We start from the raw sequence: 14,336 nt of genomic DNA on the forward strand, positions 1-14,336 counted from the left end.
TGATCAGGTCTTAAAAGGGGCGGAGGCTTCCTCTCCTAACTCCTTGGCAGCCAGTTCAGAGAAAGGTGACATCATTGCTCAGCCGGGCCAGAAGTGCCCACCCAGAGCTTCCCCTCTTCAGGATTGGGATATGAGAATGGAGCCCAGTGGGAATGAGAATTCCTTAGTTCATGGCACTTGGTCTGGCCTAGCTACCGGTCCTGTCTCTTTTTCAAGTCTGATTTCCCATACTTCCTTCCAATTCTGTGAGCTTTTTCCTTCCAAGAAATTATTTTTCCCTTTCAGTTCTGCCAGAAACAACCTTTCCTGCTAGCAACCAGGAGCCCTAATTATCAAATGCAAAGAAATAAATCTGAAGAAATACACATCTGCATGTTAACAATGGTTTGCAGGGGGTCGAATAGGGCTCTTTTAGTTTTGTCATAAAATAGTTCAGCAAATTTAGGATGCCACAATGAATACAGAGTATTGCATGCAGAATTAGCAAATTTTGACACTTTTTCTTATTTGAGTTAATATTTTTTTAACAGTAACGTTTTTGTTTTGTTTTGTTTTTAAGATTTTATTTATTTTTTTTTATTTGACAGACAGAGATCACAAGTAGGCAGAGAGACAGGCAGAGAGAGAGGGAAGCAGGCTCCCCGCTGAGCAGAGAGCCAGATGTGGGGCTCTATCCCAGAACCCTGAGACTATGACCTGAGCCAAAGGCAGAGGCTTAACCCACTGAGCCACCCAGGTGCCCCAAGTTAATATTTTTAAGAGAAAAAATTCACACTTTCGTATCCTTTCTCCCTCTTTGGAGACAACCACTTTCCTGAAGGTAATGTGTACTCTTTCTAGCTATGTTTTTATATTTTACTGTACTTGTAAAATATTAAATATGCTACATATAAATAATTTATAGCACAAAGTTGCATATTTCTATATTTTATAGAAATATCATCCTGGACACATTCTGAAGCTTGCTTTTTTTTTTTCTTTAAAGATTTTATTTGCTTATTTGACAGAGAGAGAGCATAAGCAGGGTCCTGCAAGCAGAGGGAGAGGGAGAAGCAGGGAGCCTGATGCAGGGCTCCATGTGGAGTTCCATCCTAGGACCCCAGGATCAGTACCTCACCAAAGGCAGCCGCCTCACCACCGACTGAGCCACCCAAGCGCCCCATATTATCAGCCTTTTTAATTGTAGCCATTTTGATGGAGACAAAATGGTATCTCATTTAAGATGTAATTTGCATTTCCTTGATTACTTGCAGAGTTGCCTGCCTTTTCATATGTTTATTGGCTTTTGACTTTACCCCCTCATTAGTTGCCTGTTCCACATCCTTGGCTCATCCTTCTGTTAAAGGCCTTTGTGTCTTTCTTATTTCTTTGCAGTAGCTCTTTGCATATTCTGGGTAGAATGCGTGTCTGTCTCGGCCATTGCAAATATCTTCAACCGGTTTCCATTTTTCTTTTCATCTTGTCAAGTGTCACTAAAACCTTTACATTTTTAACATAACTGGAGGAATGTATTGGCCTTTTCTGTTAGCATTTGCTCTTTTTGTGACGTGTGGAAGAAGTCATTTCCTACAACTTGTGTACATGTTAATCTCATTTGTCACAGTTGGGTCCTTGATCTATCTGAGATGTACTGTTGTGGATGGTGTGAAGTTGGATCTAATTTTACATTTTCCCATATGGATAGCCATATGATTGCTTATAAGGTATCTACAACTGAGTAACTATACATATAATGAGTAAATCACTCCCAAAGACACAAACCTTAGTCTTTTGAGAACCTACCGCATGAAAAAGGAATGACCTCAATTAAAGCAAGAGGAATCATTTATTCAATAAATATATTTGGCAATTTGAGAAAAAAAAAATCTACTTAGCTCCCGGAATCACATTATGGACCAAAATAAATTCTAGAGGGAGTTAAATGTAAAAGATGAATTCACTAAAAGACCAGAAGATTATATTAATAAATATTTATGACTCTTTTGATGGAGTAGGAAATAGCCATAGAACAATTTTAAAATACCCAGGAATAAACATACCAAGAAATGTGTGAGATCTTTGTGAGGAAAAATGGAAATTGAAAAAATTGAAAATGCCACTGGAAAATTTTGAAAAAAATTGAAAATGCCCCTGGAAACCCTGAAGGGAGACTTTGGAAAAACACATCCTGCTTTTAGAAAGGAGATCGAATGTGTTATTATAAAAATTATTTTTCCTTAATCTACACTGGAATACTATTCCACTTGAAGTGATTTTTAGCTAATCAAACTGACTTTACGGTTTATACTGTAAAATACTACCAAACACAACCCCAGGAATTCTGACCCACGTTGAGTGATAAGGAAGCGACTTCTGTCTATTCTGTATTAAAACATTTAACAAAGGTTTGTAATTCTTGAGATGGTTCTTGGCAAATACCTAAAGGATGGGGGTTAGGGGGGATGGGGTCTCACACCAAGAGGGCCTGGCTTCTTTAGAGTGCCTGATGGTGACTTAGAACCAAATTATTTTTATCCACCTTCTGCAGTGACTTCACATTCCCCATGCCTCTGCACTCGCGGAGACAGGCACTCAGGAAATCTGCTTCTCAGCATTACAAACTTGGCCCTGGGGCCTCGCTCTCCAACAGTGACATTGTTGGACCTGCGGCAGGATCTCTGAGAGCTTGCGCGAAATGCAGAATGTCAGCCCCTCTCCAGACCTCAGATCCGAACCTGCATTTTCACCAGATCCTCTGACGATTTTATACACGTTAGGGTATGAGACGTGGTATACTAGGCTGACCTTGTCGGTGGAATAAAATTACATACGCTACCCCCGACACACACAACACACTTATTTTAGTTGAAATCAGGTTTATTCCAAAAGCGTTCTCTTTTGCGTTCAGTTTTTAAAAAACTGACCACTTTACCAAATTATTACTATTTTTTTTTTTAAGATTTTATTTACTTCTTTGACAGAGAGCGGGAGAGAGCACAAACAGGGGAGCAGCAGAGGGAGAGGGAAGCAGACTTCCCACTGAGCAGGGAGCCCAACAGGGGGCTTGATCCCAAGACCCTGAGATCAAGACGTGAGCCGAAGGCAGACACTTCACCCACTGAGCGCCCCCCAGGCGCCCCCTAACTGTTTTGTTTTCAGTAAGCTCTATGTCAAACCCCAGGGCTTGAATTCACAACCCAGAGATAAAGAGTCAGCTGCTCTACCGATGGAACCAGCCAGGCGCCCCTAATTACTACCATTTTTATTTTTACTTACTTATTTATTTTTTAATGACTACTCTTCTTTAACCTCTCTCTTTCAGGACACGTGCCCAGGGGCCTGAAATGCCATCCTGACCAAGAGCATCTCATTTACCCTCTGGGCTGCACGATCCTGATTCAGGCAATTAACACCCAGGAACAGAATTTCCTGCACGGTCATAGCAACAACGTCTCCTGTGTGACCATCTCCAAGAGCGGGGTTTACATAGCCTCCGGACAGGTCACGTTCATGGGCTTCAAGGTGAATGTGTGAAAGACAGCTCCCTGGCAATGGATAGCGAGGTGCCCCCCCCCGGCCCCCTGGGAAACCCGGTCCCCTCTCCAGCTCAGCTCTGTGCCGGCACACATCCTTTCTCTCCCTCTTCTTCCATTGGCCTCCTCCTTGATCTTGTCTTCGTTCCCTCTTCCTGAGGATAAAGTATTTTGGTGTTCACAACGGACCCGGCAGCTTACAGACCGATAATGCTCAGGAACTGAAAAGTCCCTGCTTAATTCATTTTTATTTTTATTTTTCTAGTCCCTGCTTCCTTTAAAACTGTTGCCGGTTTCTCACCGTTGTGTTTGTTAAGACATGATCTAATTTCCAGAAAAAGTGCAATTACTGATTATTTCTCGCCCAGACGGGGAGCTCTTCCCTGGGTGACTTTGGAAGCCGGGCTGTGATCTGACTGTGTATCCTTGCCCCCAGGCAGATATCATTCTGTGGGATTATAAGAAAAGGGAGCTGATTGCCCGGCTGTCACTTCACAAGGGCAAAATCGAAGCGCTGGCCTTTTCACCAAACGATTTGTACTTGGTGTCCCTCGGAGGCCCAGATGATGGAAGGTAATGAACTCACGTTAATCTCTAGGTATGTTCTGCGCCCTCTCCCCATGGACATTCTCTGTTGGCCTGTCCCTGTTCAGCTGTGTGTCCTGGGCAAAGCCTATGGGGAAAAATACCACAGAGCCAGAGTTCTCAACCTGAGATGCTCATCGCAAACCACTGGGGAGCTTTATTGTTTTAATTTATTCATTTGAGAGAGAGACAGAGAGAGGGCACGAGCAGAGGGGGATGGAGAAGCAGACTCCCCGCTGAGCGGGGATTCCAGTGTGGGAATCGATCCCACAACCCTGGGATCATGACGTGGGCTGAAGGCAGATGCCTAACCGACAGACTGGGCCACCCAGGCAACCCATGGGGAGTTTCAGAAATCCGGGATACCTAACTCTACCTCCAGGGAGCTGGATTTGATCGGCCTCGGCTTTAGGCGGCCTCAGCGCTTCCCAGGCGATTCCAATGTGCAGCTGAATTTGGGCACCTTTGCTGTAAAAGAAAGGTGACATCATCATCATCATCATCATCATCAATGACAACAGCTGATTTGGGGGCGGCCTGGGAGGGGGGGCACTTCCCGTGTGACAGGTGAGTATTGAACACCTTAGTGTTATTTCCTTAACTGGAAGTGGGAGCTCCTGGGGCCACGTGACAGGTGAGGAATGAAAGCCACCAACTGGTAAGTAGCAGAGTGGCGAGAACCACCCGGGCAGTATTGACCCCAGAGGTGGTGGCATTTTTAACCTGCCTTGCCCGAGACATGATCTTTGCCCCCACCGAGGAACTCAAGAGGCAGAGAATACAGATGCGTGAAATTAGGGGAGAAAAATGTAAAATCATTGTGTTAGAAAGAACTATCAATGCAGTACGTATTCTCGTGTGAATGCTAAAGTAGAAGAAAACAAGAACATCTGAGGTTTCTGTCGGATTTTATACTTTGGCACACTTTTACAGATAGTTTCTGGTTCGAGTTTGTTGGGTCTAGTACAAAGGAAATTTCCCTTTTTTTTTTTTTTAATTTGACAGAGAGAGAGAGAGCACAAGTAGGCAGAGCCACAGGCTGAGGGGGAGGGAGAAGCAGACTCCCTGCTGAGCACGGAGCCGGATATGGGGCTCGATCCCAGGACCCTGAGATCATGACCTGAGCCAAAGGCAGATGCTTGACCCACTGAGCCACCCAGGCGCCCCATCCATGTCCATGGTTTATAAAGGAAGGATGTTGTCCAGCTATGCCCAAGAATTCAGAATTCATATCCCCTCCACCATGAAGAGTTCTCTCCAGGAGCACTGGGATTTTTTTTTTTACACCTTCATTGAGATATATTTCCCATACCATAAAAATCCACCCATGTAAAGTATATGGCTGTATACTTTTTGGTATAGTAGTTATCCAAGTGGATTCCTTCCTTCCTTGCTTCCTTTTTCCCTCCCTCTCTCCCTCCCTCCCTCTCTTCCTTTTTTTTGCTGAAATATTTCCCCAAAGACATTTTTTACATGTCATGTTGTATAACCACCACCACAAACAATTGTAGAACGTTTTAACACTCCAGAAAGAGACTTTCCGCCCATTAGCAGTCATTCCTTGTTCCTGCTCTCCATTACCCTCCCAGCCCCAGGCAACCGCTCATCTCCCTTCTGTCTCCATAGATTTGCCTGCACTGACCGGCTCCCATAAGTGGGATAATACAATAGGTGGCCTTTTGCAACTGATTTTTTTTATTAAGCACAGTGTTTTCAAGGCTCATCTGTCCAGTAATACTCCACTGTATGGTGACACCACATCTTCTCCGTCAGTTGATGGGGCTCTGGGTCTTTCCCACCTGGAAGCTATTGTTCATAATGCGATAATGAACTTCATGTACAAGATTTGGTGTGGACGTATGTCATTTCTCTTGGGCATGAGGGACTTGGTTTTAAGAGTTTTTGGGGGGGCATATGCCTCTCAAGTTTTCCACTTCCCATGGTATCTATCAATTTCCTATTAAGAAAAAAAAACATGGCTCTTATGTTACCTCCTACCTCCCATTCCTACCCATCTTGGTTCCACCTGGATTTTAGACGCCCTGTGATAATCCCTTCTACATGGAGGAAACTTGCAAAGCGTAGCCGGGCATGTTTTACCGAAGTTTGTAACATCTGCATTCCTTTTTCTTTAACATTTTGATTCGGATGGCCCCCCAGCATTTGTATTATTGTCTGAACACGTTCAATTTAAGGCTAAGTTGTGTGATTGCACCAGAAGAAAGGAAATGGAACCCGAAGCAGTACTTCTCCTAATGGGGTCCGCAGACCAGCAGCACCAGCGTCACTGGGGACTTTTTTAGAAAAGTGAGATCTCAGTCCCATCCCCCAGCCAGCTGACTCAAGCTCTGGGGGTGAGTCCCGGCAGCCTCTGGCCAAACCCGCCATGTGACTCTGGTACACGGTCACATTTGGGAGCACTGCCTGACGTCATCCTCTTCGTTGCGCTGTTTTTTTCTGGAATACTTCTCCAAGGAAAACTTTTTACATGAGAGAAATGGGTGGTAAATTTTTATGCCTTGCCTCTCTGAAAATGTCTTTATGGCTTCATTGATGGGGTCCCTGGTTTCCAGCCTCCTTATCATTTTCTGTCAAAGCCTTTGAAGTGTCACCTGCTTGTCCTCCAATATCCAGCGTGACACAGGAGACGTCTGGGGTTCCGTGTAATTCTTTCATTCCTTTTCTTCCTTTGATTCTAGAACCACTAAAAAAAAACCTTGTGTCTTCTCTTGAGAGCCTGTCTCCCCCTGACATTTTCCGGTGCCTCTTGTTTGGCAGTGTGGTCGTGTGGAGCATAGCGAAGAGAGAAGCCATCTGCGGCAGTCCCGCGGCCGGCCTCAACGTGGGCAATGCCACCACGGTGCTCTTCTCGAAGTGCCGGGATGAGATGTTTGTCACTGCTGGAAAGTACGTGCCTACAGTCAGGGTTTTCAGAACTCGTAGCAAGGTCGTTCCAACTTGGGGGAACCCAGTATCAGTCCTGCGAAAATACCTTATGTCCTAACTTGCATGATTTTGTAGTCCTTAAAAATCCTTTTAACGGAAGTTCTTTTCAATATGGTTATTTGCGAATTCTGTGCTTCCTACCGTGGAGGGCTCTGCTCCCCTGCTAAATCCATTCCGGACTGATTTCTGTTTGTGACTGATAACACCCCACCTACACCTCATGCTTGCAGAGCAACGTGCACAATTGCACGGATTCACTCGCAGGTCTGCAGTTTCTCAGCACCTGCTCTTGATTTAGGTCTCCTGAAATGACAGTTTGCAAACGAAAAGGCCAGGAAGCTTCAGTTGTTCTGCTCTTAGCCACTTGAGATCATTTCCGGTAGAGTCAGCTGATAACCAGCTAACGGGGACCAAGCTGAAGGCCAGCATCTGTCTAAGAAAGACAGCAGCGAGAGCCGGTCTGGAGTCTGAGTTCAAGGTTAAACCCGCAGGAAAGCATCATCTTTCATGCTGCGGACGGGTTCAAAGGTCCAAACGCTGTGAACGTGGGGTCAAAGTCCATGTTGGGTGGACCGGGAGATCCTGCAAATTCCGATTTGACATCCAAACGACGTCTACCAGGAAGGCCACGGAGAAGCTGGTTTTTGTTTTTGCTTTTGTTTTTTAATTTTGAAAGTACTCAAGAGAAGTATTCAAACAAGAAATTCATATTCAGGGATGCCTGGGTGGCTCAGTCGGTTGGGCAGCTGCCTTCGGCTCAGGTCATGATCCCAGCGTCCTGGGATCGAGTCCCACATCGGGCTCCTTGCTCCGCGGGGAGCCTGCTTCTCCCTCTGCCTCTGCCTGCCACTCTGCCTGCCTGTGCTGTCTCTATCCCTCTGACAAATAAATAAAATCTTAAAAAAAAAAAAGAAGTAGATTCATATTCAAATAAGAAAGTATTCAGAATACTTATTGTGCACTTACTATGTGCGTAGCTCTGGAGGTTAAAAGGAAAAGGAAGACTGAACTTGACTGATCTATTATTTTTTTTTAATTGGCCATTGATTTATTTCAGTAATCTCTCTGCCCAACGTGGGGCTCCAAACTCAAACCCCAAGATCAAGGGTCACGGGCTCTTCTGACTTAAGTCAGCCAGGCAGCCCAGTCAAACTATTTTTAAATTAATCTTTTCTGCCTTTGACTCTTAGCTTCAGCTGTTATGTGGACCATGATACATTTATACAGTTATTAATATTAACGTACAATGATTAAATGCCAACTGTATACCAAGTCTTATGTCAGATGCTGATTTTGTGTGACCCTCGGGTTGCTATTTCTCATGAAGACAGAGAACTCTCCGTGATGAAGCACTTCCCTGGAAAAAGTTACCTCACAGCTGCAAACCTTGAAAGAAACATCCTTTGTGAACGCTGGTGTGCTGCTTGTTTGCGTTTATGTCTGCTCGCCCTACACTGGAGAGAGAGTTCACTGGCTGTAAATCCCCGCTCTGCTGTGTTTTCTCATTTGGAGAGAGGGCGGTTGTAAGGAACAAATAAAGATTTTTTTTAAGATTTTATTTATTGATTTGACAGAGAGAGACTCCCGCTGAGCAGGGAGACAGATGCATGGGTCAATCCCAGGACCCCAGGATCACAACTTGAGACGAAGGCAGACACCTAACTGACTGAGCCACCCAGGTGCCCTGATCGAGTGAAAACTTTTAAGTAGAACACAAAGCCTGACAAACCCTCAGAAATATCCAGTTCTCCTCTCTTCATCCCCCTTTTCAGGGAAATGCAGAAAACAGAGAAGAGATCAGCAGATTCTTTTTTTTTTTTTTTAAGATTTTATTTATTTATTTGACAGACAGAGATCACAAGTAGGCAGAGAGGCAGACAGAGAGAGAGGGGGAAACAGGCTCCCTGCCGAGCAGAGAGCCCAATGCGGGGCTCGATCCCAGGACCCTGGGATCATGACCTGAGCCGAAATGAGGCTTAACCCACTGAGCCACCCAGGCACCCTGAGATCAGCAGATTCTTAAGTGCATGTCTCTTTGATTGTGTCTTTCTTCCTTAGTGGGACAATCCGAGTGTGGGAACTGGATCTCCCGAATAGAAAAATCTGGCCAACTGAGTGCCAAACGGGTCAGATGAAAAGAATAGTCATGAGTATCACAGTAAGTATTACTCCAAGTGTGATTGTCCGTAATTATTGGAACCAGGTCCTGTTAATTGTATTGACCGAGGGGTGTATGTGTGTATGTGTGTGTGTATGTGTGTGCGTGTGCACATGCGTGCACATACATGTTGCATACCTAGGTACACGTACCTTGGGCTGATGGTAGAGAGGTGAGGTCTGGATCTCGGGGATGCCGATTGAGGGGGCGCAGGTGAGGGTGAGTCTCACTTCCGGAGCTCCCTTCAGGAGCTGGAGAGGAGCTGCCTAGACACAGCTCCGGGGGAGTCTTGTTTTACCCACACTCGGGCTCTGCCATTGGACACCAGATGTCTGCCTCCCCTAGACCGAAGCTGTGTGTCTGGGATGCACTCTGTGGCCACAGCACCTCCCGATGGCATTGGAATACGAAATAATTCTTTTTTTTTTAAGATTTTACTTATTTATTTGAGGGAGAGAGAGAGAGAGCACAAGCAGGAGGATCAGCAGAAGGAGAGGGAGAAGCAGACGCCCCGCTGAGCAGGGAGCCCGATGCGGGGCTCAGTCCCAGGACCCTGAGATCATGACCTGAGCCGAAGGCAGACACTTAACAACGAAGTCACCCAGGCGCCCTTATTCCTATGTCTTTAATGTGGACTCACACACTCATACAGACAACTCCATTCTCCACTGACTTGTTTCTCTTATCCACCACATCAACGTTTTACGCAGATAGACTCTGGAAAATATAAGATTAAAGCAAACACAAGGCGCCCTGCAGAGGTATCTTCAGAACCAGGACTGGCAGCTTATCTCTGCGTGCGTATCTAATGTTAGGCACACAGAGTCTCGTAGTGAAATCCCCAGGCCGGCTGGAGTCCCGTATTTCCTCCACTTCCCAGTCTGGCCCTGGTTCTGCGCCCCCTCCGAGCTCTTCGTATCCATCCTAGAGTCTGAGGAAATTAAAGGAGTCATGAACGCCTTTGTAGGTCTTCCTGGGGCCTCAGAGAACGTTTGTCCCACCCCTGATCCGGGTTCATGGGCATCCCTGAGAAAACACAGGTCTTTGGGCCTCTTTCCTCTCTCATCCCCAGATGGCCGACGACGACAGCTTTTTCTACCTTGGCACCACGACTGGAGACATTCTGAAAATGAACCCGAGGACCAAACTGCTGGCAGACACTGGGCCCGCGAAGGACAAGTTCAGTCTGGTGAGTAGAGCTCGCCAGCGTCTGTCCTGCCCTCCTCTCTCCCGGCGATTTCTTCCCTCCCCTGCAGCACAGACTTGCGTGAAGAGTCTGTGGAAAAAAGAAAAAGGGTGTGTGGTGTCCAAGGCCACACCGAAATTTGCAAAGTGCAGTGACTCATTACTGTCCAAGGCCTCATCTCTGGTTCGTATGCAGAGCAAAGGTATTCCACAGGGTCCCCAGTGAGGGAATCAGACCACACGTTTTTTGTGTCTCCCAAACACGGGGCCATACATACATGTACAGAGGTATGTAAAGTTTGTCCTAATCTAATAGCTAGATTAAATTTTAGCTCCAGCCAGTGTTGTAAGTCATAAGCAAAACCTAGAAACTGTGGATTGTTTCTATTTTGCAGAGTTCCTAACAATTCTGGTTAAAAGTCCAGAAAGACCTCGATATTGAAATCAAAATAAAAGCCTACGATCATAGGATCGTCTTACAGAATAAGTGCTGCTGTTTCCGGGACCCCAGAAAGTAACAAGGGCTGTCTCCGCTAACCTTTGAATCTGAGAGCTTGTGGTAGGTTCTGCACCTGCCTGTCTCATGTCTGATAATAGAACAGATGGTTCTCGGCTCCAATGCCTTCCCACTTAGCATATATTCTCAGGAAGACAGGAAATCTCGCACCGTGTGCCCAGGGAAGATGTTAGAGTTTTCTTAATCATGCAGGCTTAATCATGCTCAAGCTTTTAAGGGCATACATAAGAATGAGAGGATGCCATAGTGTGGGTAGAGAAGGGTTTAGAAATAATCCCTTATTTCAAAGCGCTCCATAAAACACTACAGAGGAATTCCGATCTGGATATCTTGGGCACCCTTCCCCTCCAGCACTTGGGATCTGAGCGCCTTTCCCATACGAAGAACCCAGCCGTCTCGGTGTTCCTCACCCTTCGGGTACTTAAGTGACCTTGAGGGTAGCACTAAGTCCTAACCACTCAGGCATTTGGGTCTGATGGTAAATTCCACAAAGCGGTTCCAAGATGCCTCTTCTACGCACGGAAAGAAAGCAATTCTTATGGGATGAAGGGACAGGAGGTATCATTGAAGACATTTGCTTAGAATATTCTGTGATCTTGGGCAGTTACCCATTTTGAAACTCTACTTAATGGTCACTCTGTGGTTAGAAGGGTAAAAGGATGGGAGTGGTTTCAAATGGACCTGGTAGGCGTACAGTGCTAACATGAAGACAAAGATGCTGATGGGCATGATACTAATATGAAAAACAGTGCACAGGACCCCGGGATCATGACCTGAGCCCAAGGCAAGATGCTTAACCGACTGAGCCACCCAGGTGCCCCATGAACTCTATTATTCTTGAAAGCTTTAAGACGAAATATGGGCCACATGTTTTAAAATTAGAACTTCAAAAATAAAATAAAATTACAACTTCATAATGGGTGCTCTAAAATGACCATCGTATCTCCCCGAACTTGGAAGATGGCTTTGAACTTAACTGTGTCTATTATTGGCAAGATTATGTCCCACATGTTCAGTTCAGAAACTAGAGTCACCGAACAATAAAGGCTCGTTGTGCTTTCCTGGGATGTCAACTATGATCTCTTTGTAGTGTAAGAATTATGTTCTGGCGTAAACAGGAGGCACCGAGGAAGTAACGTTGCCCATGCCTCTATCCTTGGCTCTAACTTCATTGGAGCCGGTAGGAAATGTTAATTTCTAACACAGTCACAACCGGCAGGTGGTTTTAAATGGAGGAGGTTTGATGAAGCCTGCTTGCGCCTTGTAGGACCAGGGGGACGACTTCTGGCACGTGAGCTCCTTGTTGGCACCGAGCCCTGGTGTTCAGCCTCGGGGTTCCTCCCAGGCAATGCCTTCCTGCATTTTGTCTAGGCACGGCCATGCCCAGTGCCCTGGCATCCACTCGCGCACCGATTCTTAACAATGAAACCGTTTGGCCTTTCTCTGAATGCTGTTCCTCCCCCTTAGGGAGTGTCCGCCATCAAGTGCCTGAAGATGGGGGGTCTGTTGGTGGGTTCTGGAGCCGGATTGCTGGTCTTCTGTAGAAGCCCCAGCTACAAACCCATCAAGTAAGTTCCAGACTCCACGGGGCCTGGGTGGGGGAAGACCCACCAGAAGGAGGTCTGCCTAAGAATGGTGACGATCCAATGTTGCCAAAGTGACACTTGGTAAAAGAATTTCATCTTACTGTCTAGATGAGTGGTTGGAATCCCAACCGCTGATTTCCCTGCCAATGGAAAGACAATAGCTTGTGTTGAATCAGGCCAGAGTAGTCCACGATTACCCCAGGGGACCTTGCCCTTCTACTAAATGCACCAATTATTATTTTGTTAATACTTGGAGCCATGATGGAGGAAATAAGATGCTGTTTATGAAGATACCCAGCAAATAACCTCACATTTCAGCCTTTCAAAATGTGTTTATTCAGTGGAATTTATTACGGAACGGGTACCTGTTCTGGGTCAGGCACTCTGCTGGTAGTGAATTCATTTAAATACAAGTTTTAGTACAAATAGCCAGCACTCCCCAGCTACCTCCACGTACCATGTACTTTTCGTGGACTATCCGTCGAATCAGTTGAAACGAAATGACATAAAACTTTACCCATCGTCATTAACACGTATTTATTGAGTACCTCCGGCCAAACCAACGTGCCAGATGCTATACGAAAAAATAAAATGAGATGCCGTCTTTGTCCTCCCAGAGCGGACAGTCCAGTTTGGGGATAAGGTAATATACATGTGAAATAGTCCTTGTGATACAAGATAATACATAAACACAAATCCCGTGATCCGGAGTGCCATGGCTATTATAGAGATCAGAGAAGGGGGTGGCCCCACTGGGGCGGTGGGGCTGGGATAGATGCTTCCCAGAAGAGCAAAGGTGGAGGTTGAGGTCACCTTCAACCTAGCCAGACACCCCCTGGACATGCTCCTTATGCCCCCCCGCCCCGGCTCGAGGGGAGCCAGAGGTGCTGGCGTGTGGAGTGTCGAAAAAGCATCAGCCGTCTTCATTCAAACACATCTGGGCTGCGCATGCACCGCGTACCAGATTGTGTCCTAGGTGCCCTTGGGAGACGGCCACAACTAAAGCAAACAGAAACGGAGGGAGAACTCCCTGCCCCTCATGGAGCTGACATTCCAGCAGGAGGGAAGACTGTCAATAATAAAGCAATTATACCCTCTTAGCGGGTGACGCGCACAGGAGACAAATGGAGTTTCAGGGACACGGAGGGGGTTTGGGGTTTGAGGGGGGACAGGAGAGAGGTCGCGATTTTGAATTCTGGGCTCCGTATAGGTCCTGAGAATGCATTTGCACTGGTTCTGTGTTTGTGTGCAGGGTAAGAAGACAGGGAGGTGATGTACATGAGCGATGTTGGTCGGGCTCCGGATATGTGGAGGGACTATAAACAATTAACCCCTTCATGTGTGAACGCCTTGTTCTGGATACAGAAATGTTCCCACTGAAATGAGGATGATGAATGCAAAGCTGTTATCACAGGGTTTGTGCTGTGCCTGCCGCCACCGTAACCCTGTGGGACAGCATAGCCTCCCGTGGTCGCAGTGGTTCCCGCCTCCTTGGGTTTTCGTGGGCTGAGAAAGTACCTCCTGTGCGGAGTCAGGAAGTAGTAGGATGAAGCAGACCCCTGGGGTTCAGGAACCCCTGGCCTCACCCCGGTAGCCCTGGGCTCCACCTTGTCTCATAGGGAGCCCAGATGTCCACAGCCAGTATTTCTGTTGGCTGCCCTCCGGGTCCTCGTGGGCATTATCTCTGATCCTCCACTGTGACCCTGCCAAGGAGAAATTATTCTGTGCCTGAGCGAAGCGGGGCTGGGAGATTTCCGGTAATCTACCCAGGGTCAGGGAGCTCTATCTAGTCAGTGAAGTAGCCGGGATGTAACTCAGGGTCAATCCTTTCTCCATTAACCGTTCTG

General features: G+C 46.4%; 1 protein-coding gene across 1 annotated transcript in view; it reads left to right on the forward strand.

Annotated features, from left to right (window-relative positions):
• Positions 1-14,336, forward strand: part of CFAP52 (cilia and flagella associated protein 52) — a gene marked incomplete at both ends in the record, with an annotated part of 35,597 nt that overhangs the window by 2,591 nt on the left and 18,670 nt on the right. The window contains 6 exons of the mRNA XM_080826518.1: positions 3,302-3,501; positions 3,949-4,085; positions 6,876-7,004; positions 9,102-9,201; positions 10,274-10,390; positions 12,371-12,471. Of these exons, the coding sequence (XP_080682644.1) occupies positions 3,302-3,501; positions 3,949-4,085; positions 6,876-7,004; positions 9,102-9,201; positions 10,274-10,390; positions 12,371-12,471 (784 nt within the window). The remainder of the gene's footprint in view (positions 1-3,301; positions 3,502-3,948; positions 4,086-6,875; positions 7,005-9,101; positions 9,202-10,273; positions 10,391-12,370; positions 12,472-14,336) is intronic.

This window comes from Martes martes (genome assembly GCF_963455335.1).
Source record: "Martes martes genome assembly, chromosome: 16".
Classification (NCBI taxonomy): Eukaryota; Metazoa; Chordata; class Mammalia; order Carnivora; family Mustelidae; genus Martes; species Martes martes.